The sequence below is a fragment of the Perca fluviatilis genome, chromosome 3 (assembly GCF_010015445.1).
Source record: "Perca fluviatilis chromosome 3, GENO_Pfluv_1.0, whole genome shotgun sequence".
NCBI classification, from domain to species: Eukaryota; Metazoa; Chordata; class Actinopteri; order Perciformes; family Percidae; genus Perca; species Perca fluviatilis.
The window spans coordinates 40108654-40133146 of record NC_053114.1 but is presented as its reverse complement, the minus strand read 5'-3'; the positions used below and the strand labels follow the sequence as shown (position 1 = coordinate 40133146).

At 42.7% G+C, this 24493-nt stretch overlaps 1 protein-coding gene across 1 annotated transcript in view; it reads left to right on the top strand.

The window, feature by feature from the left end:
- Positions 1-24493, top strand: part of LOC120556511 (C-myc promoter-binding protein-like) — a 90821-nt gene that overhangs the window by 8902 nt on the left and 57426 nt on the right. Inside the window, exons 2-4 of the mRNA XM_039796155.1 lie at positions 12666-12996; positions 19912-20158; positions 24198-24267. Of these exons, the coding sequence (XP_039652089.1) occupies positions 12686-12996; positions 19912-20158; positions 24198-24267 (628 nt within the window). The 5' untranslated portion in view covers positions 12666-12685. The remainder of the gene's footprint in view (positions 1-12665; positions 12997-19911; positions 20159-24197; positions 24268-24493) is intronic.

The following is a 24493-nucleotide window of genomic DNA, read 5'->3' as shown; positions in this document are numbered from 1 at the left end:
TGTTTATTGTTACCTTGTTAGAACATGGAAAGCTGTCTAAATGACAGGTTGTTGTAAGATAAGATTGACTTCATTTGTCCCTGAGGGAAAACTTGTTTCAGTCTATGAAAAAATCACTGCTGCTGAAGAATACAAACAACAAATACTTTAATACGTAATTAAAAATGCAATATCTGTTGACAAAGGTTAATGCATGCAGACTATTGCAGTGCACACTGTCTCCTGCGCGCGCCAACACACACACACACACACACACACACACACACACACACACACACACACACACACACACACACACACACACACATACACATAAACACACGCACGCACGTGTTTGTTTAGTAGTAGTTGTGTAATTAAATTGACGGGGATACCAGGAAAAACGTGGTTATCTGTAGACATGGGCTGGTTACCGATTTCAAGGTATACCGCGGTTTGAAAAAGTCACTGTTTCAAAACCACTAACATTTTCTGCCATACACAAAGTGCAGTTTAGAAATCCCTCTCCCAGTGCCAGTGGGCAATGTGTTTAAAAATCAAATCCATTGTGTTCATTTTTTACACAGACATTGAAAAAAGAATACATTTATAACTGTAATTGCGATACTTTTGCTGAAGGTTATCATACTGTCAGAATGTGGCCGGGTTGGTTCAGTGGGTAGAGCAGGCGCACATATACTGAGAGGTTTATGCCTCGACGCAGAGGTCCAGGGTTTGAATCCGACCTGTGACAATTTCCTGCATGTCTTGCCCCTCTCTCTCCCCTTTCTCACCTTTTTAGCTGTCCTATCAAAAAAGGCGGAAACAGCCCAAAAAATAATCTTAAAAATAAATAAATAAAAAATCATACCGTCAGAATCTCATACCGGCCCATGCCTAGTTATCTGTCATAAATTCAGTACCGACAGTAAATATGCAAACTTTTCTAAAACTCAAACAAAGCTGGCAAAGGCTGACTAAATGTTGTTGCCCATTCCTCTGTTTACCACATGGGACTGTTCACTCCGCTGATTGGTCGGATGTGTCTGGGGCGAGAGCAAGAAAGTAAAGGAGGTCCTGTGTTCTGGGTTAGTGTGCATTTCTGTGAGAGAAACATTGCTATGCAATCGTCCTGCTAGTTGCTACTGCTACTACGCAAGCTGCTACAGTTCGTATGCTTTTGGCGCATACCAGAACGCAAAGCCCACCTGGCTACATGAGCCGTTTAGCTCAAACTTGCGGGGTACACCTGGTATCGAGGTCGGATCACGTTCCCGCCACACACGAACCGCTCCAGAGTTCGTTCCAGACCGAGACCACCACCTCCTCCTAAGGTGTCTCGGCGCGGTTGTTGTGGTCCACACCTGCCACACCATTACTGTGTTCACACCTGCCCAAACAAATAGCACCAAGACGGGGGCGACCCGTAGCTCACCCAGTAATAGCGTTTGTCCCGTGTAGGCTGAGGCCTTTGCAGCGGCCCGGGTTCGAATCCGACCTGCGGCCCCTTGCTGCGTGTCATCCCCCATCTCTCTCCCTCCTTTCCTGTCTATCCACTGTCACTCTGAAATATAAGGGGGAAAAAAAACCAAAAAAATAATCTAAAAAGAAATAGCACCGAGGCCAAAAAAAACGAACCAGAGAGGATTTAACTGGACTTAAAGGGGCTGGTGGGAAAACAACCTAAGATGTTTGGCTGCAGAAACGTGGAACAGCTGAGTTAGATTTCTCTCAGTATTTGTTTGAATAGGTTGAATTACACATCAGGTGTACAGATTGCAGTATTACATGGAAAAAGGTAAACTTATTTCTCTCAGAGGTCATCTTTCCTCCAAAATGTTACACGACTTGATGCTGCTAAAACCATGAGGGCCAAACGCCCATCCCTCTGGGCTAACTAGAAACAGATGCTTGGCTAGTGAGGCTTCCTACTGGCTTGTGTTTATGTTCTTGAGCACATTCCTTTTCACCTCCTCCACGTGTCTGCCCCGCTGTGGCTGTCTCTGTGCTGGATGTCTATACAGCTGGAGCCGAGAGCAGCGACTGGGCCACTCGAGCCTCGCACGAGGGTCCCTTTGGCGAGTTTCATTGGCCCCCGGTCCTCGTGAACTAGAGACAGCTGGAAATCGTTCCTCTGTCACGTTTGCCGAAAGAAAAACCTTGTGGAAGCGACTGAAGGGCTGTTCGGTCTGGACATCTTATCGAACTCCTGCTGTGGTTATAAGTCAGCGAGTTTGGGCTGGGAAGCTTTGTCTACGGCTTTGGCACCAGGCCCTTCAGTTTCAAGTTTCTGGGCTTGTGGTGCTTTTCCACTTTTCTCCCACATCGCTCTCTAACCTGCGTGATTACTGTCGACTATCAGACCATTTGTGCATCCAGCTGTGCTGTGTCAGTATCTTTTTAAAGCAAGCTAACCACATCATTAGGACACTCTTAGTCAAATGCTGATGACAGCTTTACGAAGACAAATAGTCTGCAAAGTCTTGGCTAAACCTTGTTTTAAGGCATTTTTGCCGAACAAACGCATTTCATAAATGATTCAGAAACACATAAATATTATGCCTCAGGAAGTCTGAAGGGTTCCAGTGACCTTTTTCAAGAGGCTTTTGGCCTGAGCACATCCTCTTTTATATGATCACAACTTTTTATGCTGGGAGGAATCAGTTGTGTGACTTCTCTCTGGGCGTTTACCTCAAGACCAAGTCAAGCTTTCCCTTCCAGGTCTGTCTGCCAGGGGAGAAGTAGGGCAGCCAGAAAATTAAGATATTTGGATTAGAACACTTAAGCGGTGATGCAGATTTCTTATGTGTCAGGCACGGTGTGAGTCACAGCTCTGCGTCTTTTGGATGCAGTTCCTGGGAGGGAATCCAGTAATGATCTGTGCATGACTACATACGAAATGGATGAGTGTTTCACCCTTTTATGCCGTCTCAGCACTTTGATGCACCTACATTCAAGGCTGTCTGGGTAAAAAACATTTTTAAATTTGCAAAACGGTAAGGTAACTGTTTCTGCACAGACTGAACAATTTGTATAAATATGAAAGGGATTGTTTTCTGGGTTTTATCATCTTGTCAGTGCAGCATGGGGTCCGTTTCAGAAAGCAGGTTTAGTGAAAACCGAGTTAGTTAACCCTGAGATGAGGGAAACTCTGGGTCCTCTGTTTCAGAAAGAGAGGGAACTTAACCTCAGAGTCAGTTACTATGGTAACTGAGCCTGTGAACCTGACCTGGTCGGGACCAGGTTTTCTTCTCTCAGTCTCCTCCCTCTGACACAGCGCTCTCTCATTTCCTCATTCATTCATTCAGTCTGTATCAGGTGTATTTTAGCGCAGTTTGTTATCTGCATGAATAAAAAAAATGTTAGGCAGACTATAAAATGTTTTTTTTTCAAAACATGGCATTTCCTTTTGTTGACTATTATGAAGAAGCTGTATTACTTCGCAGGGAGTTAAACATACGTCGGGAGATGATATCGAGGCCCAGACTATAGATGCATTTATTTCCAGATAATAGCCTACCTGTGTGAGTGGTATCGTTTTTCTTCCCAGTCTATCAGTTATGTAGCCTACATAACCTTGTCCATCCTCATATCACTAACGTCACCCATCGTGGTCATGCTCTACATCCCAGCAGATTCGTTGTGTCGCATTACGTTTTTTTGCAAACGGCAGTTTTCTTTACAACATTGGTGATGCGGAGCATTTTTAGTAAAGCTACTGTATAGCAAAGCGCCGTCAGAAGAGTGTGACTCGCTCCTGAAACATTTTATAAACGTTGTTGTAGTGTTCCCTGGACACAAACCAGTAAGAGCCATTAAAAGGATTTCTACTATCTAGAAGCTAGCACTGCTAGCGGTTAGCCACCTCGTTCTCAATGGCAAAACACTGCTACAACACTATAGAACTAGTTACACGTCCTTCGTCTGCAGGTATTCCACGCAAAGTTGGAAGTGCACCCTCGTTTAGAAGAAGTCTCCCGGCTAATCCTGCCTTGTACTGACCGAAGTTGGAGAAACAGCTAGCTGATGTGGTGTTAGCTAAAGTGGTTATCACACACCGAATGTTTCGGCCCATGACGTAGACGGCCCTGCTGATTTTGACCAGCTCACCCGGAGACTGAAGGCAGGATACATTCGGAAACCCGTATCTCATTCAAAACAGCATGGACGTTTGTTGTTGTTGTTCTTGTTGTTGTTGTTGTATGCGTGTGGAAGCACCAGAGACACAAATTAACACCTCAAATCCCAGAAAAAGTGTTTTTTTTCTTAATATGGGCACTTTAACTCTGAGTGAACCTACTCTGAGTTGATTGAACCAACTCAAATCAGCTGTTCTGGAACCGACAAGTCTGAGTTTCCCATCTCAGGGTAAATCAACTCAGAGATCAGGGTTAAACTCAGAGTTTGTTAAACCTCCTTCCTGAAACGGACCCCTGGTCTCTCAGTGGATCAGTCTTTGTTGTGTAACCCAATAATCCTCACAATCACCTTTTTTAAAAGAAGATTGACTGATGGCTTAGTGAAAGTAGCAAGTGTGAAATCTAGAATACATTTTCTATTCTCAGTCACCTGCTCTGTTTCCATTGTGAACTCAGCAATGTTTTTGTCTTTCTTGAAATATAGGGCAGGCAGAGACAGTAGAGGCGGTTGGATGTCCGTGGGAGTTTAGGATTGTCCCACATATGCACTACATATAAATATATGTAATCCTTATGTAACGTGTGCCACAATACTGCTGCTTTTGGTTTGCTTTGTATTTTTAGCAGGCTGACAGCATGGCAAGGATGAGTATCATTCTTTGGCCAGTCATGTGGCTCTGTGGCCGTTCTAGCGGGGGTTGACACTGCAGAGCTCTCCACTGCTTTGCCTCCATGGGACTGCAATAAATTAGGTCAACATCTTTTTTTTTTTTTTTTTTTTTGTTACAGTTTTGTACAAAGTGAGGAGTACTTGCTGTGTACCATGAAACAATACCCTCCAATACCGTGAGTTTTTTTGGTCATTAGAGTCTCATGCAAAATCCCTCTGGGTCAATAAGCAAGAAACGAGATAGCCGCAGTATTGGCTGACACCCTGTGTAATTCCACGCCTTCTTTTATTATACATTGATGTTGTAGTCTTTAGAAGGACTACATATGCTTTTAATATGTTTTTAAATGGAGAACAATTGAACTTAGATTGGCTTAGCCATTTCATGTGGTTGTCCTGCTTTTGACGAAACCACACATGTTGACCATTAGTTCCTGTCTTTCATTATGCCTGTGAAATACAAGAATGTGACCCCCAGGACCTCGTGCTTGCACACACGCAAAAAACTTTCATCAATGTCGCACCTCTTCTTCAGGCTGTCTGCCAGCCTGTCAGCCTTTCCAGACACATGCAGGCTTTTAATGGCAGAGAGAGTGTTGTAAGCACATGTGAAGGTGCAATAGGAATGTGTGTGTTTGTCCCACCACAGATCATCTCCTATGTTACTTGCTGTTGTTTTCCTCGTGCCACAGTTATTCTGGAACTCCACCAAAAGCAGACGCAATGTTGATTTAAAGTTTGAATTATTAGTTACAAAAACAATCCGTGTTCTGGGTCGGTATGATAATGAGTTTAGATGTGAAGCGAAGCTAAGCCATCTCAGTTTCAACTTGCACGAGTGCTGCAGTGGACCTGTTTTCATTTGAAATGAGAGAGGACTCGCTTTTTGTATTTTGTGTATTTTGCATTGTGTTCAGTCCTGAATAAACATTTCTGAAAGAGAAGTGAGCACATGTCCTACATCCTGTCCTCTGGGTGTTACACCAATGTGTTGTAATGCAAGTGTCCCAGGACCATTTATTAGTCTGCGCTGTGTGTGTGTTGGACAGGAAGTTGAGTGTAAACTGTGGTCTTGGAGTCAGGATGCTGTGCAGATGTGCAGCCCGTAGAGCTCAATGTGGTCAATCTTAGTTTAACAATTTATTGCCCAGCTGATAACAACAGGAGCACTGCCAGTAAAAAGATAGATAGTATGCGATTAGCCCTGGTGCCATATGAGGAAGAGGAGGACCAGAGGCTATAGGTCCACCTCACTCATCTCACTTCTTCTGCCTCATCAGGGCTGACCTGACATCACTTGGCACAGAGAACAAGCTCACTACGACTGCCTTTTTCTCATGGGCTTCTCACAGTAACAGAATTGAAGAGCTGAGATGCATTTGTAATGCGAGTATAAGAGCCGGAAAGCAGTGTTTTCTCACCATCTGTCAATAGCTGGATGTGAAAAACAAAGAAAGAAACCCAAGTCGCTCTTTGTTTGGAGATAATCTTGGCTCATTGTTGAGCCTGCAAAAATAATTTCATTAAACCAATAAAAATTTAATTTATGCAAACAGAAGGATTTTCTCCACCAAATGTTGTGTTCAAAACAGCAAGCTATGTTTGGGCGATATCTACTGAATTGGCATATGACGATGTCCACAGTGAGGGGTGGCTGGGTGATGTGTTAGAATTCAAATTTGATATGAATTTATTTTATATTCAGGCATCTTGCACCCTGCGCGCTCCTCTCTGTTGCGCTGCTTGACTGAGTGCTGAGGACTCGGGCTGCCGACGCGGGCTGCTCGAGTCATCCAGACTGAAACTTGAAATCATAGGCACAAAAACAAAACCCCCTACAGGAGCTATATCCACCACGGTCAGTAAGTGAACTTTTAAAGATTAATCTTTTGCGCATTTTTAGGCATTTATTGACAGGACGGTTGAAGAAATGAAAGGGGAGAGGGAAGGGGAATGACATGCGGCAAAGGGCCGCAGGTCGGAGTCGAACCGAGCCCACTGCGTCAAGGAGTAAACCTCTATATATGGGTGCCAGCTCTACCAACTGAGCTATCTGGGCGCCCAATACCTAGTTTTTAATATAGTTGTGCTGTTTGATAGTCAGTGCAGCAAAATGTGTAGGACGACACTTTTACATGAAATGTTTTGAACTCTGCGGCTGATCAAGGACCAAAAATCACATTGTTGTGCAGATGGAGGAGATTCACTGGTAGAGGTCGGAATAGAGAGAGGTTTTGTCACTTTGATCTATTCTTGACTCTCTGATGGTGAGGAAAGTAAAAGGAGGTGATAACAGTGATTTATGTAGCTGTGGTGGCGGCTGAGGTTCTGCTAGCATAGCATCACACAGAGTTGTGAGACTGGAGTTGGCAGCTTTTTTAACTTTCCCCTGATCCAGCGCATTTAGACCAGCTAACACACCCTGCTTATTAAGGCTGTCTTCCCACACCCTCTTACTGCATGTGGCTGGAATCACACACTTTGTCCAGTTGAATCATTCAGAATTAAATTATAATCTGCTTGCAGTGAAACGGCTGTCAGGGTGAGAAAGTATTACTGACTGTGTCACCAGCAGTGTTGGGGAAGTTACTTTTAAAAAGTAGTGTTTGCTCAATACTCGTTTCTTCTTAAAAACGTAATCCGTTACTTTACTTAGTTACCCCCTATGGAAAGTAACTTCTTACGTTACACGTTACTTTTACGTTTACTTTTTTGCAGGCGTCTCTGGCAGAGACTGAAGTTAATTATTCAAAAACTATCTTTGACCATAGAGCCAACCTCTGGTTTATCAGTGAAGGGTCTGAACTACGCTGCAGACTGGATTCTCTACTCACAGAGTGACGGCTGATTCATTATGAACGAGTCCGGCGCGGGTTGAATGCACATCGGCAGGTCATTCGCGTTACACGTTGTTAGTGTGTATGTAATGTCTGTATTGACTTGTACCGGTCGCGCAGCCACGATGGTCCGTGCATTGTCGTAGACACATGCAGCCTCTTTTCTGGAAATCCTTGCGTGTCCGTGCGACCGACACAAGTCCACAGCGGTCCGCTGCGAGTAGCCTATGTATGAGGCCATCTCCACCGCATCCATAGTGAGGTTGTCAGCTTTGTGTCTGCCTGGCGTGCTCTGTTTGCAGGACGGTCGATTTAACCGCCAGTTCTCAGCGATGTTGTGGCATGTGTCATGTAGCTCTCCGCTCTGAGCGCCGTCCGGCAGAAAGCCACAAAGCTTAAAAGAATACGCCACCGTTTGTTGAAATAGGGCTTATCACGGTCTACCCTGGCTGTAGATAGGTGGGCCAACGCATTTTTTGTCTTTTACTCACAACATGCTAACCGGCAACATAGGATTCCAGTCACTACGCTAAGCTAACTAGCGGCGGCGCTGCTGGTGTTGCACCGGACTAAAACAATGCATGCACAAAAAATGCGTTGGCCCACCTATCTACAGCTAGGGGAGACCGTGATAAGCCCTATTTCAACAAACGGTGGCGTATCTACGGTGGCCGGGAAGTGCAATGCAACATTACAAAGAATGAAACACTTTTACATTTTGGAAAACAAATTTACATTTTGGAAAACAAATTTACATTTTGGAAAACAAATTTACATTTTGGAAAACAAAATAACATTTTGGAAAACAAATTAACATTTTGGAAAACAAAATAACATTTTAGAAAACAAATTTACATTTTGGAAAACAAATTTACATTTTAGAAAACAAATTTACATTTTAGAAAACAAAATAACATTTTAGAAAACAAATTTACATTTTGGAAAACAAAATAACATTTTAGAAAAACAAATTTACATTTTGGAAAACAAAATAACATTTTCCAAAACAAAATTTACATTTTAGAAAACAAATTTACATTTTGGAAAACAAAATAACATTTTAGAAAACAAATTTACATTTTCGAAAACAAATTTACATTTTAGAAAACAAATTAACAAGATGCAAAACACTTTTACCAGTCCCGAAACAAATTTACAAATGACAGATTCTTCACGGAAAGGGAATGTACCACATACCGGAAGTGATGAGGTGTTGTTGGTGAGCGCAGTCAATTTGTGTTGTTGTGAGTGAGTATATGGCGTGAATGAAGTTTATGGTGACTTTACGTGTGGTCGGTGTTTGGAGTTTTTATATGACGCGGACCTGACGGAAACACAGGGAACGATCGACAGCCGCGGCGGATCGGGTTACAGCAGGGGGCAGCTGAGTCCGTCTGCAGCTGCAGGACCTGGAGCTCACTGCCCATTCCTGGGAGCCAAAACCGACACCACGCAGCTGGAGACCCAGGCCGTATTGCTGGGCCCGCTGGAGGGAAGGGAAGCCCGGGGAGAATCAGATCCAGGACTGAACGGAGCGGACTGTCACAGCCTGCTGAAGTTTAAATCACAGGTTTCCTAAAGGGAGTCTGGCGGGACTCGGACTGTGGACGACGAAACACGACTTAAAGTCTCGTTAAATAAATAAATACATGCAGAAATAAATGAATCATTAGTGGGGAGTGAGCCTGGACATTTCAGTCTGTTTAAACTTCACTTTGAAGCAGAACCTCTTAGTTCAGAAGGGTGAAGTTTCCGTTTGTACTCATATCTGTGAACTGATTATAATAAATATTCTTTGTATTAACACATTAATTAGTCTCTTTGTCTTTTTGTTTAAAAAAACTAGAACATCGCATGAGATTTTGACGCGATTTATAGTGATTTTATTTCCGTTAGACCTTTGCCTACATTGACGCGTGATGCATTAAGGACGGCCCATAGACAGTATATAAGGCAGTGCCTCCCCTGTTCCAAGATGGCGGCTCTATTGACGCATTCGATCCATAACTGCCGTAGTCAAGGCGACATGTATACAAAACCTCATCACTTCCGGTATGTGGTACATTCCCTTTCCGTGAAGAATCTGTCATTTGTAAATTTGTTTCGGGACTGGTAAAAGTGTTTTGCATCTTGTTAATTTGTTTTCGAAAATGTAAATTTGTTTTCTAAAATGTTATTTTGTTTTCCAAAATGTAAATTTGTTTTCTAAAATGTAAATTTGTTTTCGAAAATGTTATTTTGTTTTCCAAAATGTAAATTTGTTTTCTAAAATGTTATTTTGTTTTCCAAAATGTAAATTTGTTTTCGAAAATGTTATTTTGTTTTCCAAAATGTAAATTTGTTTTCCAAAATGTAAATTTGTTTTCTAAAATGTAAATTTGTTTTCTAAAATGTTATTTTGTTTTCCAAAATGTTATTTTGTTTTCCAAAATGTAAAAGTGTTTCATTCTTTGTAATGTTGCATTGCACTTCCCGGCCACCGTACGTATCCCTTTAAAACGCTCTCAAAAGTTAGCATTGGCTGCTTCTCGCTTGCCGTGATTGCTCTGCTACCAGCCTCTGTCACGTACCGTGTGGAGCTTGTGAGCGCACAGCTGAGAGGGCAGTGTCGCTGTCAAATCTGTCCCTGGGAAAAGTAACGTCGTGCCGAATTGAAAAAGGAACTACGTTTCGTTACCAAATTTTCAGTAGTAGCGCAAAAGTAGTTACGTTACACAACACTGGTCACCAACTTGGGAATCTTTTTAAAGATATAAAACAGCCATCTGTGCACTATTCTGTTTTGTATGAAAACTTAAAGACATGTTTTGAATCGTGTCCTGTTTCTTCCATCCAATCTGCATACTTGCTGTGCAGGTACACATTTCCCACACTTCCTGATTTCAGCTGTCATGAACCCAATGTGTTCTTGTGTTTTTGCACGACTGAGCAGGAGAAGAGCGAGAGCACTGGCAGGGGTAAAGTTTCATTTTAACCCACAGAGACAAACTCGTGTCCCGGAGGCTCGAGTGTCAAGACGTTGAGGGATGAATCTGGTCACTGAGGCCGACTAATACTTTACACCACCACACCCAGAGGCTGCCTAAGAAAGAGAGTCCACTGTAAAACAAAACTGGCTCACAATATTTCTGTGTTCCTTTTATGCAAAGTGTAGACCTGTTTTTTCAAGATGAGAAGAATATTACGTAATTTCTCTTTTGGGCGTTTGGGCACAAGGCAATAATGTTTGTGCACTGAAAATAATCGGGTAGAAAATGGCAAAGGAGAACCATTCCTGTTCACAGTTTTTCTTTGAGTTGTTATTTATACATATGCATCCTTGTGGGTCACAGTAAGTGATCTTGGGAACTGATTTATTTTTCATATTTGTGTTCTTGGAGAGGAAAATGTAGCATTTCTTTGATCAGTAAGAAAGTGAACATGCTGGCCGAAGCAATACAAAAGTCTGGTGTAGGCATGGGCTCGTATGAGATTCTGACGGTATGAAAACCTTCAGCAGAAATTTCACGTTATTACGGCATTGCAATTATAGCTATAAATGAACTTTGTGTTTTATTTTTAAACACACTGACAGTGGGAGAGGGATTTCTAAATTGCACTTTCTATCCTTTAAGACTCATAAAAAAGACTCATAAAAAAAACAGCTCCTACCTTAGGAATGGTATGACAGAAAATGGTGAAACCGTGACTTTTTCAAACTGCAGTATACCTTGAAACCGGTAACCGGCCCATGCCTAGTCTGGTGCGACTCTATTTATGTGACATAATATTATAACTTGACATAAGTGGTACAAATCAGTTCGTAATGCAAATGTATTTCAACTATTTATACTTCAAATTGCCTTACAATGGAACCAAATCCCCTTAAAAATCAAATCAAGGAGGCAAACAAGTGCCCTTTTAAAAAGAGGCAGCAACACAAATTCAGAAGCAAAGCCTCCAGTGGCTGCTCTTTATAGATATCTCATAGTTTCTCCTCACACCATTAATTCTGTTCTCAGTTGTGTCTTTGCCCCAAACTTTTTAGTAGTTTTGCCTGAGACTTTTACCTTTAGCGGTCCTGACTTTTCTTGAAATGGCAATGTGATCATGACACAGCAAGCTGGATCAATCACTGGACTTTACAAGCTCTCCTCACAAGGTGGTAAACGTGGTAAATGTTTGTTGAGTCTCCCTCTGTTTCTGAAACAGAAAAGGCACACTGTTGTTTGGCGATTCATCGTATGAACTGTTGCCCGACTGAAATGATCACAGCTGTATGTCAATATGTCAGGCTTATTTTCCCCTAACATATGAGCATAATTTGCCAGAAAAACATCTATTCACTCAAAGTAGCTTTTGATTAGGTGCAGATTTTATTCAACCTTATCATTGAAAAATGATTAAAAAAAAATAAAAAAAAGTATTACTTAAGCCTGTGCTTCTTCAGAAAGTGAAGCTGGTGTTGTGCAGTCAGGACATGCCCTTCTTAGGAGAGATTAAGGAAACTACTGTTTGGCTTTTATCAACCTGCTTTATAGGCTCCATGATATCACAAAGCTTCTAATAAGCAAGTTTTTATTTTTTTTATGTGGGACCGGCCTGTAATTGAGGCAGAATGTCAAGTGTGAAGAAACACCTCACTGCTCCCTTTTTAAAATGCTCCCTCAGGCCTGTGTAGCCAGTCAGGCTTTAACTGTGCTGTTTTTAGAATTAGTGAGAGGTTCAAAACCCTCAACACCAACAAATGATCTGTCCTGTTCAGAGCAATGGGTTTTGTGAAAGCTGGACCTTTAGCAAGTCAATCTGGTCAAAGACCGGCAGCTATCTGCCTATACTGAAAATGGCTGTCATTGTACCCTCTCTTTTCTTTTGCCCTTCTTCTGACCCCTCCCCTTAGTAAGATTTATAACTGTCAGTCTATTTTACTGCCATAGCAAGGACGCAAGAACCGTCTGTACCTGCTACCGCATTGAAAATCAATCTCCCCTCTCTTCCTCTCCCTCTCTCCCTTTCTATGTCTCTTTGTCTCTTTGTCTCTCTTCCTCTGTCACCGTGCAGGCAGCCGGCGGGGATGGGAGATGATGGAGGACAAAGGCCCTCGTGTAGCCGACTACTTTGTGGTGGCCGGTCTGACAGACTGTTCCAAGCCGTTGGACCAGGAGATCCACTTTGACGACGTCTGCCACAAGACGGCCAAGCCGAAGGCGCCCATCACGGATGTGGCGGTAGTGATCCGCTCGACGGGCGAGGAGGTGCCGCCAGGGTTCACCTGCGTAGAGGAAACGCCAACAGGCCATTCAGCTGATCTTAACAATGGCGGCCTCATGGCACCCCAGATCTTCCTGTGCTACAGGAGAGGTCGAGACAAGCCGCCACTCACTGACCTGGGGTAAGGACCAACGGAGTTTACAGCCACACAGTGATGCTTTGAGCCAGATGCTGACAATATATGCTCACAATGACGTTGCTAACATACTGATGTTTAGCAGGTAAAATGTTCACCATGTTCACCATCTGAGTTATTTGCTAATTAAGCACAAATTACAGCTAAGGCTTTGGAATGTCATTAGTTTTGGGGGTATTTGGTAAACCATAAACTAAAAATAAATAAAAATAAAAATTTTGATTATGATAGCTGAGTAGCATTATTCACGTAACCCCCAGAAAGTTAGACAAGTTCATACATACCTTCTATTCCGTGCAGCAGCCGTGGAATCGGCTCCAGCGGCATTAGCCCGCCATCGACAGATCAGGTGAATGCGTTAGTTGAATCAATACCTGGACAGTGATAGGTATTACGCTAACATGTTTCTATTTATTTGATTTGTAGAGTCACAGCGCTGTACAAAAAACTACGTAACATGAGACACAGCCATCTTCTAACTGTAAACAAACCAGGAACTATATTCTCAGGCGGAAGAATATAGTACTTGGGCGGAGTGATATGCTCGCAGCAAGCCTGTCTGAGAATATAGTTCCCGGTTTGTTTACGGTTAGAAGATGGCTGTGTCTCATGTTATGTTGTTTTTTGTACATGCTGTGACTCTACAAATCACAACATGTAAACAGGAACATTTTGGCGTTATTTTGTCACTTTTGTCACAATTCGGAGCAGTAGGCTAGTTGGAACCAGTTACCTGCAGGATCTGTGCTAAGCCAAGCTAATGCTGGAGCCGTCAGACAGCGTTACAGCACACACCGAGATGAGCAGGGTATGTATCGACTTGTCTTACTCTGGGGGTTACGGTGAATAAGCTAAATTCCCAATAAGTCGGCGTGTTCCTTTAAAGGTCCAATGTGTAGGAATTTCTCCCATCTAGCGTTGAGATCATATATCGCAATCAACTCTCTCGCGCCGCGCAGTTCAAAGTACGTATTACAGCTACGGTAGCCTTCATGCTTCAAAAAGCAGGTCTCTTGCTCTTTTCAATATCCTTTTTCTGGGCGAAGAAGAAGAAGACTCCTGTTCCTGACATTTGGATTTTGAATACGTGCGGTCCTCAAGGTTTCCTTCTTCAAACTTGCCGGGGCCGGGAAGCTATGATACCCATTAGCAGCGTTAGAAGCACCTGTGAGTTTATCATGTGACAGCGAAAACGCGAAAGGCGGAGCAGTATGTCCTGTATGTCCCTTACCGGCTAACGTATTTCAAGCTGGAGAATGAATATGGAGCGTCTACCCCAGTTCATGCGAATGCAAATGTAACATTTCAAGCCAAAAGGAATACTTGGAATTGATGGTGGTGGTAAATATTCATGAAAAAGGACAAGTTGTTGAACAGGCAACACAGATTTTGATAATGAACAACTAAACACGTTGCACACTGGACCTTTAAGAAATCACCAAAGTTTTAATAATTCATCCTGAGGAAAAATGTGTGTACCAAATTTCAAGGAAATCCATCCAATAGTTTCAATTTCAGTAAAAACCAAAAGTGTGAACCTCACGATGGTGTGCAGGAGTATACATCAGGAGATCACCAAAGTCAGTAGGCCTCACCCTCTGGGCATCATGAATGTCCGTACAAAATGTCATGGCAATGCGTCCTTGTCATCCCTAGAGCCATGCTGCTAGTATGGGTAATAACATGTATTTATTTAACCACAGCAAAATCATTTTAAAAGCTCTATAAAAAGACTTCCTGCAGTATGATGCAAATCTCAACAATGTCACTGAACAACAGTCCTGCTCAGTTATAGCTCTTATTGGCTTAAACTAAAGCTATGTAGCCAAATTGTGAAGAATAAATTCTATTCAAACAACCGTCATTCCGTGAATGACCAGAATTTGATAGTGCTTTAGGGAAAACAAAACTCTTAATTACAATCTGTGTACATTCTACAGAAAGTGTGAGTTTCTGTATCAAATCAACTGTGGACAGGCTGTCTGTTTTGCATTGCTATTGCATTGTGACCACAAAATCCAGATTGAAGAATCAATTTGTCCTAATAATTACAAATGCAGCTCTTCATCTCTATAATCACAGGGTACGCCGGGATATTTTGCTGACAGTGATGATGGTATATACATATAATAAAGAAACTTCCAAAAAAAGGCAGAATAGTTTTTAAAGGTCCTATGACATGCTGCTTTTTGGATGCTTTTATATAGGCCTTAGTGGTCTAATACTGTATCTGAAGTCTCTTTCCCAAAATTCAGCCTTGGTGCAAAATTACAGCCACTGGAGCCAGTCCCACAATGAGCTTTCCTTAGGATGTGCCATTTCTGGGTCTGTAGCTTTAAATGCTATTGAGGAGGAGAGAGGGGTGACAAGGTGGAGGGTGGGCGAGTGGCCTTGACCAGCTTGCGGCCACGGTTGTAGCTCTATTTCCTCATGGGCGGGCCAAATTCTCTGGGCAGCTGTGGGCGGCGGGCAAAGCAGAGAAAGGGGAGGTAACCTTTCCCCTTATGACGACATAAGGAGAAGATTCCAGATCAGCCCATCTGAGCTTTCATTTTCTCAAAGGCAGAGCAGGATACCCAGGGCTCGGTTTACACCTGTCACCATTTCTAGCCACTGGGGGACCATAGGCAGGCTGGGGGAACGAATATTAATGTTAAACAACCTCATCAAGTGAAATTTTCATGCCGTGGGACCTTTTAAGCTTTGAGTGAGGCAGAACATTTGGTATACTGAAACAGAGATGTGATAAAGGACACACATTTTAAAATGCATCTTCACGTTGTATTGTCTGTTTCTGCTTCATCTGCTGTAGAACGCTGATTCACATTTTATATTGCCGAAATTTCAGAAGATTGCTTTAAATTGATTTTGTGTCCGGTGTCACAGAATTTTCTGGGCAACTGAAATAAATCACTGTAATTAAGTGCACAGAGTCTGAGCTTACCTAACACACACACACCCGGCCATGGTGTTTATGTATTGCATACATGCATAACCCTAATGTGTTGCTGTGTCCATTACTTGTCTCATTCCTAGAAACGATCAGCTGCTGCTCTCAGCAAACATTGTGGCTGCTGTTGTTTCTAGAACTCTCAGCTTTGTACCATGAGACTCTGCCCTGCAGTTCCTTAGTATTGTGAGTGATAAAGTTCAGATTGTGGCTAAAAACTGGTCCATATCATTTTGGTTCTGAAAAGCTAAAGTGCTCTGTTCTCCCTGTGCAGCAGTTTTCCACAGCAGCCACTTTCTGTCTGCCTGGCAGCCGTTCCCCATTGTAATTTTGCAACAAAAAGTGGAATGGTATGAAGCGCTGTTACAGGTGTCCACCTCAGCAACATCTTTTGAACTGGGGGAATTCAATACCATTTGTTCAGTCCTCTCACACTTCTGGCTGGCAGGAGGCAGGTGGTGACGATGCTAAGGAGGCTCACACCGGCCTCTGACACTACAGTGTGCAGTGCTTATCAGGCACTGACACAGTGGCTCTGCTCAGACAGTATCAGCAGCTTTTGTGTGCTGATAGCCCAGAGGGGCTGCACTTCCCAGACACTAGTAGGACTAATGGGAAGCTGAGGTAGAGGGTGTGTGTGTGTGTGTGTGTGTGTGTGTGTGTGTGTGTGTGTGTGTGTGTGTGTGTGTGTGTGTGTGTGTGTGTGAGTGAGATCAGATTAACTGCCATCATTTACGTGCGTTTTTACATATTGATGTATACATATTACATATGTGACAGTGACTTCTTGCTCAGACGGCAGAGGGAATCACTAGTGTTATCTGTGACCAGTCATATTAATATCAATTTAGCTTTGTTCAGTATTGAGGACTAGAAGGAAATATGAGGATCATTGACATTAAGCAGAGGCAGTAATCCACCCAAACGCTGACACATTCGGTCTTGTGATTACTTAAGTGAGTATCTGACAGCCTTAACAATAGCGACACTCATTTTATTGTGCAAAATAGCACTTCTGTTCTTTACCCCTGAAGGTTAATGTTTCATTTCGTAAGTCTTTTAATGTTTTATTTAGTTATTTTTGAACAGAGGTGTGCCGCCTCAGCCTAAAAAAAAAAATACTGCACAAAACTCCTCAACCTCTTGACCTCCTCACACAACTCTACCCGTTTAGACAGGCATTAACCCTCCTGTTGTCCTCGGGTCAACGTGGATGGCTCCCTACAATGCTCTTTGCAAGTTTTATTTAATTTTATAGCATTTGAAAAAGAAAATGTTAAAAGAACTTTGAAAAAAGTGACAAAAATGTCGGAAAAAGCATCAAAAACTTGGGAGGGAAAAATACAAATGTCAAAAGGTGCAGCAAAAAAGAAACACTTTGAGAAGAGTGACAAAAACTTTGAAAAAAGTGACAAAAACAATGGTGGGAAAGTGACAAAAGTGTCGAAAAAGACGACCAAAGCGTTGAGAGAAAAAAAAGGTTAAAATTTTGATCCAGAAAAACAAAAAGTTGCATGGTCGACGGGCAGACAACACAAGGGTTAAAGGTCTAATTTACCAAACACAAGGACCAGTTTAAAGCTAGGTTTATGGTCGCTGCAGTGTTGCTGGCGCAAGGTGCATGAGCCATAATGTAACTCGCCGTGCGCTGCGCTTTCAATGTCAAGATGGTCGGCTAGGAAGACAACAAACATCTGTATGATTCTTCACATACAGACCACAGGGAGTCAAATGACCTTAAATATGTGGTCGAAGAGATACACCACACTGGGAAAAGAAGAAGCATTTTCCTGGAGGGTGTGGAAAACCATGAGATTGCTTTGTCAAAGAAAAAAAAAAAAAGAAGAGTGTTCATAACATCGAGAAGCAGCCAGTCATTTCAACTTGGAGTTAAACGATAGTCCCGTTCATAATTAGAGCAGATAAATGTAATGTTTGGCGGCACGTCGGTGTTTATCATGGCAGCCTGCTTTCCTTTTCTTCCGCTCTCTACTTTTTGTTTATTCACAGATTATTTTGTTTGTATGCCCCCTGGTGTTTTGGAGAGTAATGCAACGAACAATGCGTTGAGCTTCCGTGCATGCTTGTAGCAACCGAGGCTTCCAAAGAATTGGTGGCTCGGTCGATGAAGGAATGCTGTCGGCTGCACCGGTCTGATGGCTAGGATGAGAACCAGAAATAAAATAACGACAAAATAAAAAAAATAAAATCCCCAAGTTGACCACTTTAAATTCTGTTCTCTTTTCAGCTTTTAGAAAGTGCCACAAAATGCCTGTTGAGATCCACTTGAAACATTAATGGAGGATAAGTGCATAATGGAAGCACAAAGAGTATTTTTTTTAGTTTACTGCTTCTGTTAGTCTATACCTCTGAGTACTTGTCCGCTAAGTGGTTTGTGTGAGTGTCCCCTGGTGCCTTATTACAATGCTGTACTGGGTTAATAAGTTTTGACTGACAATGTACTCCTATATGCATATACTGCATGACAACTGACGGATGCAACAAAGACCACATTTGATGTGATTTTAGGGTAAAAATTTAAATAAATTGTCATAACAAAAATCTTAATAGGTGATAAAGCAATTTTATGGAGAATTTTAATCTCAAGAGATCATCCTGGTTAAATATAATTAAAAAAAATTAAATAAAAATACCTCAGCACAATACTCTATTATACTTAAATTAAATTTGCAACAATAGCAAAAGTACATGTAGGTCAAAGTGTGCTCCACTTTAAAGCATGGTCAATACTGTATATAAGCAGGGGAAAGTGATTAATTAGTGTATAGAATAACCCTATTACATTTGTTTTCTTCTAATTACAGGGTCCTACAAGTACAGTATGCACCCACCAAACTGTATGTCTGTCACTTTCCACAGCAAAGCCCACATACAAAAGATATAGAATGTGTAATATGACGGAAAGCACGGGGACCTTTTTTGAACTCATTCCAGGCTTTATAAACACTTATTAATCAAGCACAGTTTAATGGAATTACAGTGTCATTGTGATAGGCGGATACTGACATTTGCTTACTGCCAGTGATTTGGGAGGGATTACTTTGAGTATTTTGGTCTTTCTTTTGCTGTTGTTGGTTTGACTTGTGTGGCATACACTGTTTTCTGTTTGTTCCTTTCATACAACCTGTCCTGGATGGGTCGACAGCTTTGTACGTTGCTGCACTGGAAACTAAATAAAAAAGTGAATGTGTAATATTTTACCCTGTGATTACTCCTATCAGTTTGTGTTTGAAAGCAGCTGGAGCTCCTCACTTGGCTCGTAGTTTCCTCTGTTTATGTGAGCTGCCGTGTTTCTGTTACCGGACACTGAATATGGCATTTGCATGCAACATAGATGCCAAACTGTCATTCTTTCACCAGCTAGTATAATCACGAGTTACGAAGAAACTAAAATGCCTGATGACTTACTGTAAGTGAAACCAGAGAATTTGCAGTTTTAAATTACTTGTAACTTTCACTTCAATCTTCACTTGTGTGTCAAAAACTTGATGGCTCTTTTACCTCATAGTGTATGTTGTTGTTGTTGTTGTTGTTGTTGTTGTTGTTGCGGTGTAGACTCCTGTAAGTGTGGCCAAAGTTATTGAGTTTAAAAGTGACCCTGAGCTGGAAGTTAGGGAGATATCTGTGCCCTCTGCCTGTCACTTCATAAGCTCATATATATGTTGTTTTTTCATGAATCGCATTAATTCTGCTTTGCAGTTCATGATGTGCAAAGCAGACATTAAGCCTAATCATCTCCATTCTGTCAGCCACTGAAAACTGGGATGAATGCCCAATGCTAGATTTAAACGGGAAGCTCCACCTAATTGGCCCAATGAGATCACGATTGCATATTGTGTTGATTAATTCCAGGCGGTAATCACACTAATAACTACACGCTGATGTGGAGTTTTGTTTGGCTAATTGCTGTGTTGTGCCTCCTCCCACAGCGTGCTGTATGAGTGGAAGGAGCGGCTGAAGCAGGGCTGTCACCTCATCCAGACCACACCCTCCGGTCGCCCAGCCAACATCAGCGGCAATTCCTCCCAGCGCATCTACGTCACCTACCGACGGGCGCCCGAGAGCCAGCCGCACACTGCCCTCGCCGTCACGGACATCTGCATCATCATCCCGAGCAAGGGCGAGACTCCCCCGCACACCTTCTGCAAGGTGGAGAAGAATCTCAACAGCAGCATGGTGAGAGAGACACTGGTGGACAGGGAACGCCTAATCATTGTTAACATGCTGCTTTTCACAATGTACTTTTTACATTTCATTTGGCGAGGTGTTTCTTAGTCAAGTCCAGGTATTTCTAGCGTCTGCAATGGAGTTTTGATCCATCAACAGTAAACTTCACATTTTGGTATCCGTGCCTCAGGGTCAAAAAGCAAGGGCTTCTTTCTGGAGTGCCCATTTGCAAAAACGAGAGACCAATTTCCCAGAGCAACAGGATGGATACATGGAATTCATTCAGTTGTTAAGAAGAAGCACTTTATTAATCCCTCATTGTGGAAATTCAATTTTTACATTCTGTTGTTGTAGTTCATTACACACTTAGGCCTGAAATACACACACAACCTATACACATGCATTAGTGGAGTCCAGTGTTTCCTCTAGAATTTTTTTTCAGCTGCTGCGGGGGGGACGGACGTCGGACGTCTGAACGCCAAAAAGTAACGTTACCTGAAAACAGCGTGTAGTTTCTTTTTAGCATCTCACATCACACTTTCAGTCACTATGACCACTACTACGGTCCGAAACATTGTGCCAAAATATGAAAAATAACGTCGCTGTCAACGGGCTTATCTGCTAATGTTAGCTACCGACCGTTACCTTGAAACCATCCAGCAAATAGATGGTACCGTACGGTGCCGTTACCTGAAACCGGTGATTTAACGTCACCGCTTATTTTACACACAGTTTAACAACAAATCAAAACGCTGAGTGAACATTACTAGCTACGTTTTTCGTGTTGGTTTTTAACGGTATGCACCGCCACTAACCTGGAAAACGGTTTTAAAACAGTAACGTTAATACAGCGTGTCGGAGGAATACAGCGTCTCCTGCAGCGGGAGTCAAAGGCAGAGGGACCACAGCGTTTGCTAACGTTAGCTTCTTGTCTCATCTGAGGTCTGATAAACGGTAAATTCATCAAATTCAGTGTCCACAATGCTATTTTCCAATAAACTGTAGCTGTCATATTTCACGGGACCCGCGTGAGTGCGGATTACATGTCGCGGCTTTCGTCGCTGTTTGCCTAAGATTGAGTGACAAGTGTACTCGCCCTGTTGTTTATTTGGTTGCCATGGCTTCGCGAGTGATGACGTCCTGTCACTGTTCCAGTTACTCACCCTAAAGGGGAGAGAGAGCGGATGACCGTTCGCTTGAGTTCAGTAGAGCAGACGGCTCGGCAGATGCGGTGCGCCGCTGCTACGTGTACATAGCGGAAACCCTGTTGTGCGTCTGCCTTATTTCTGATAATGTGGCGGCAGAAATTTTACCCGTGGCGGGCCGCCGCGGTAAAATCAACATAGAGGAAACACTGGTGGAGAGATGTCAGAGCGAAGGGGTGCCACTTAGACGGCACTCCAAGCAGTTGGGATTTATTGCCTTGCTCAAGGGCACCTCGGCAGTGCCCAGAAAGTGAACTGGCACCTCTCCAGCTGGCAGTCCACACTCCATACTGTGGTCCGTGCAGGACTTGGAACCGGCCACCCTCGGGTTCCCAAGCCAAGTCTCTGTAGATAACTTCGGTAGAGGGTGCAGGTCGAGGGTAAGTGGGCACCCCAAAAATGTCATGTTCTTCATTACAGAATAACTCCTGGAATGTTCTTCATCATAACAAGGTATTAACATATGTTACACCATGACATTTTGATTTCTGCAGACTTCATTGCTCATCCTGTCAGAGCCTTGTCTGAAATTCAAAATGTCAAGATACTTTTTTAGCCAGACGTCTGGAATCCTCAACTCTACAGTATACCGCCGATGCCTCCCTTTTCTCAAATCCTTCTCCACACGTTTTAAAGGAGAGAGAATTAAATTGGTGATATGAGCTTCAGAAATACAGTCAGCAAATACAAGATGACATTGAGCTTCATGGCGATGACTATGAGTAAGCCTGACAAACACAAAAAAATACTTTCTTCAGTTAAAGATTTGAAATGATGAGTTATGTTGGAAAAATGTAGAGCAGAGATTCTCTGTGGACAGAGAAGGACAGGGAAATGAAAAAAATAGACTGCATCCCACCTGATACTTCTTTTTTCCAGTTAATTGTGGTTTTTATGTTGTAAGGAGAGAGATTTCGACCCCTAGATGACTCGCACGAACTGGCTAGTGCATCCAATTATGGAAAATTGTCTAAAACCACCGTGCATTGCCTCAGGAAGTTTTTTAAATGCCATGTGTGTTGATACGGTTCCACTTTCTTTTCGATGAGGGAAGTCCCTCGAGTTTTATGGCGTCTGCTCTCGTGTTTGGTTTAATCCTCACTAAGTATTTGTGCTGAAAATATTTCTTTCCATCCGTTGCCCATCATCCCGTCATTCTCTTAATCTCACACACACACACACACACACACACACACACACACACACACACACACACACACACACACACACACACACACACACACACACACACACACACACACACACAGGGGGGGAGACTGGATTGGGGACAAAGCGTGCTCTGCATTTGGCATTTCATATAACCCCCCCTCCCCCCTTGAGAAACTGTGTGTGGCTGCATTTGTCTTAAAACAGGAATTGATTAGTGAGTCTGTATATATGTACATTAAATCTACAGAGACTTGTGATGCATGCAGGAGAAGTTGTGGCTCCTCCAATAAAATTGGGATTTAGCTACCCTAATTTTTCAATCTGACTAATTTAGGAGCTGTGAGGATCATTTTAATATTTCAGCACAGCTCTGGGTGCATACTTCATCTCTAGCCCCGGGTTGTTATAGATTTATTGCAAATTTGAGTCGCCATCATCTTTCCCTTACAGTGACTAATTGTCACAAACAAGACGTGTTTATCCGACGCATTATCACTTCTCTCTCTGCATGCTAATGGTTTAGTTACTAGATGCACATGTCTGAGTGTAGTTGGACTTTTGGTTGGGATGTGTAGGTCTAAACTGTTGGAGGGGTAATACATCTTTGTACAGTAGTTTCTACTTTATCGATAATTACACTGACTGGCTTTATGGGGACATTTTAATTGAGGCCAAATGATGAATGATTATAGGCTGCACTTATACAGTGCTTTTCTGCCTTAGTGGACAAAGGGCTTGCAATTAACCTCTCATTTACTTACTCACTCACTCACTCACTCACTCACTCACTCACTCCCTCACTCACTCACTCACTCACTCACTCACTCACTCACTCACTCACTCACTCACTCACTCACTCTCAAGGCTTGGTTATACTGGCGCGTGACACCGTGGCGCGTGACACCGTGGCGTGAGCCCCCGCTACGTGCATGCTTGCTCGGAGACGTTTATGGTCAACGTATTGTTCGTTGCAGCATTATCCGAAACACCAGGGAGCGTACGAACCATAGACGGTTAATGGAACAAGATAATCTGTGAATAAGCAAGAGAGCGGAAGTAAAGGAAAGCAGGCTGCCTGGCAACAGTAGTAAACACATTCATGTTAAACACTGACGTACCGCCAAACATTACATTCATGTTTGGCGGTATTAACCTTACGTTGTTTATCTCCAAATCAAAATTACTTTCTGCCTCTAACATTGTTAAGAATACTCTTTCTATAAGGGCCGCTTTTTAGCTTTGACAAAACGATCTCTCATGTTTTTCCACACTCTTCAGCAAAATGCTTCTTCTTTTCCCAGTGTGGTGTATCTCTCTGACCACATATTTAAGGCCATTTGACCCCCTGTGGTCTGTGCATGAAGAATCATACAGATGTTTGTACATGCAGCCTGCTTGGCCAGTCTTCCCAGCAAACAATTTTGAACTGAAAACGCAGTGCGCGGCGAGTTACAAAAATTCAGAGGTGCGCGACCACGCGCTGGAAACGAGAGACGTGGTGACGGAATTTCATGGCTCGCGCCAGGAACACCGCGGTGACCATAAACCTAGCTTCCAGTAGATTGTGGCGGAGGAGCTTTGGTTCCCAGAGACATCGTGCGGACTTTCATCAAATCGGGTTATCATTTCATTTTTTTAAATGCTAAGTTTTCCCGTTGTGCTCTTGTTTTCAGTGGGGCTCCTCGGTCTACCTGTGTTATAAGAAGTCTGTGGCCAAAACCAACACCATAGCCTACAAAGCAGGTAAGTCTTCCTAATCCCATAACTACCAGTGCACACAGATCCAAATACTGATGTGTACCTCCTGATCCCGGTATATATTTCAGATAACCAATACTTTCTCTCCCCCCTCAGTTCTTCACCTAATCATTTATTCTACTTTTGTGAGAAAAACAAACTAGTCAGAGAATGATTGTAGATGTATTTGGAAAGTTACTTGTTGTATGAATACGAAATTGGACAAGTTGTA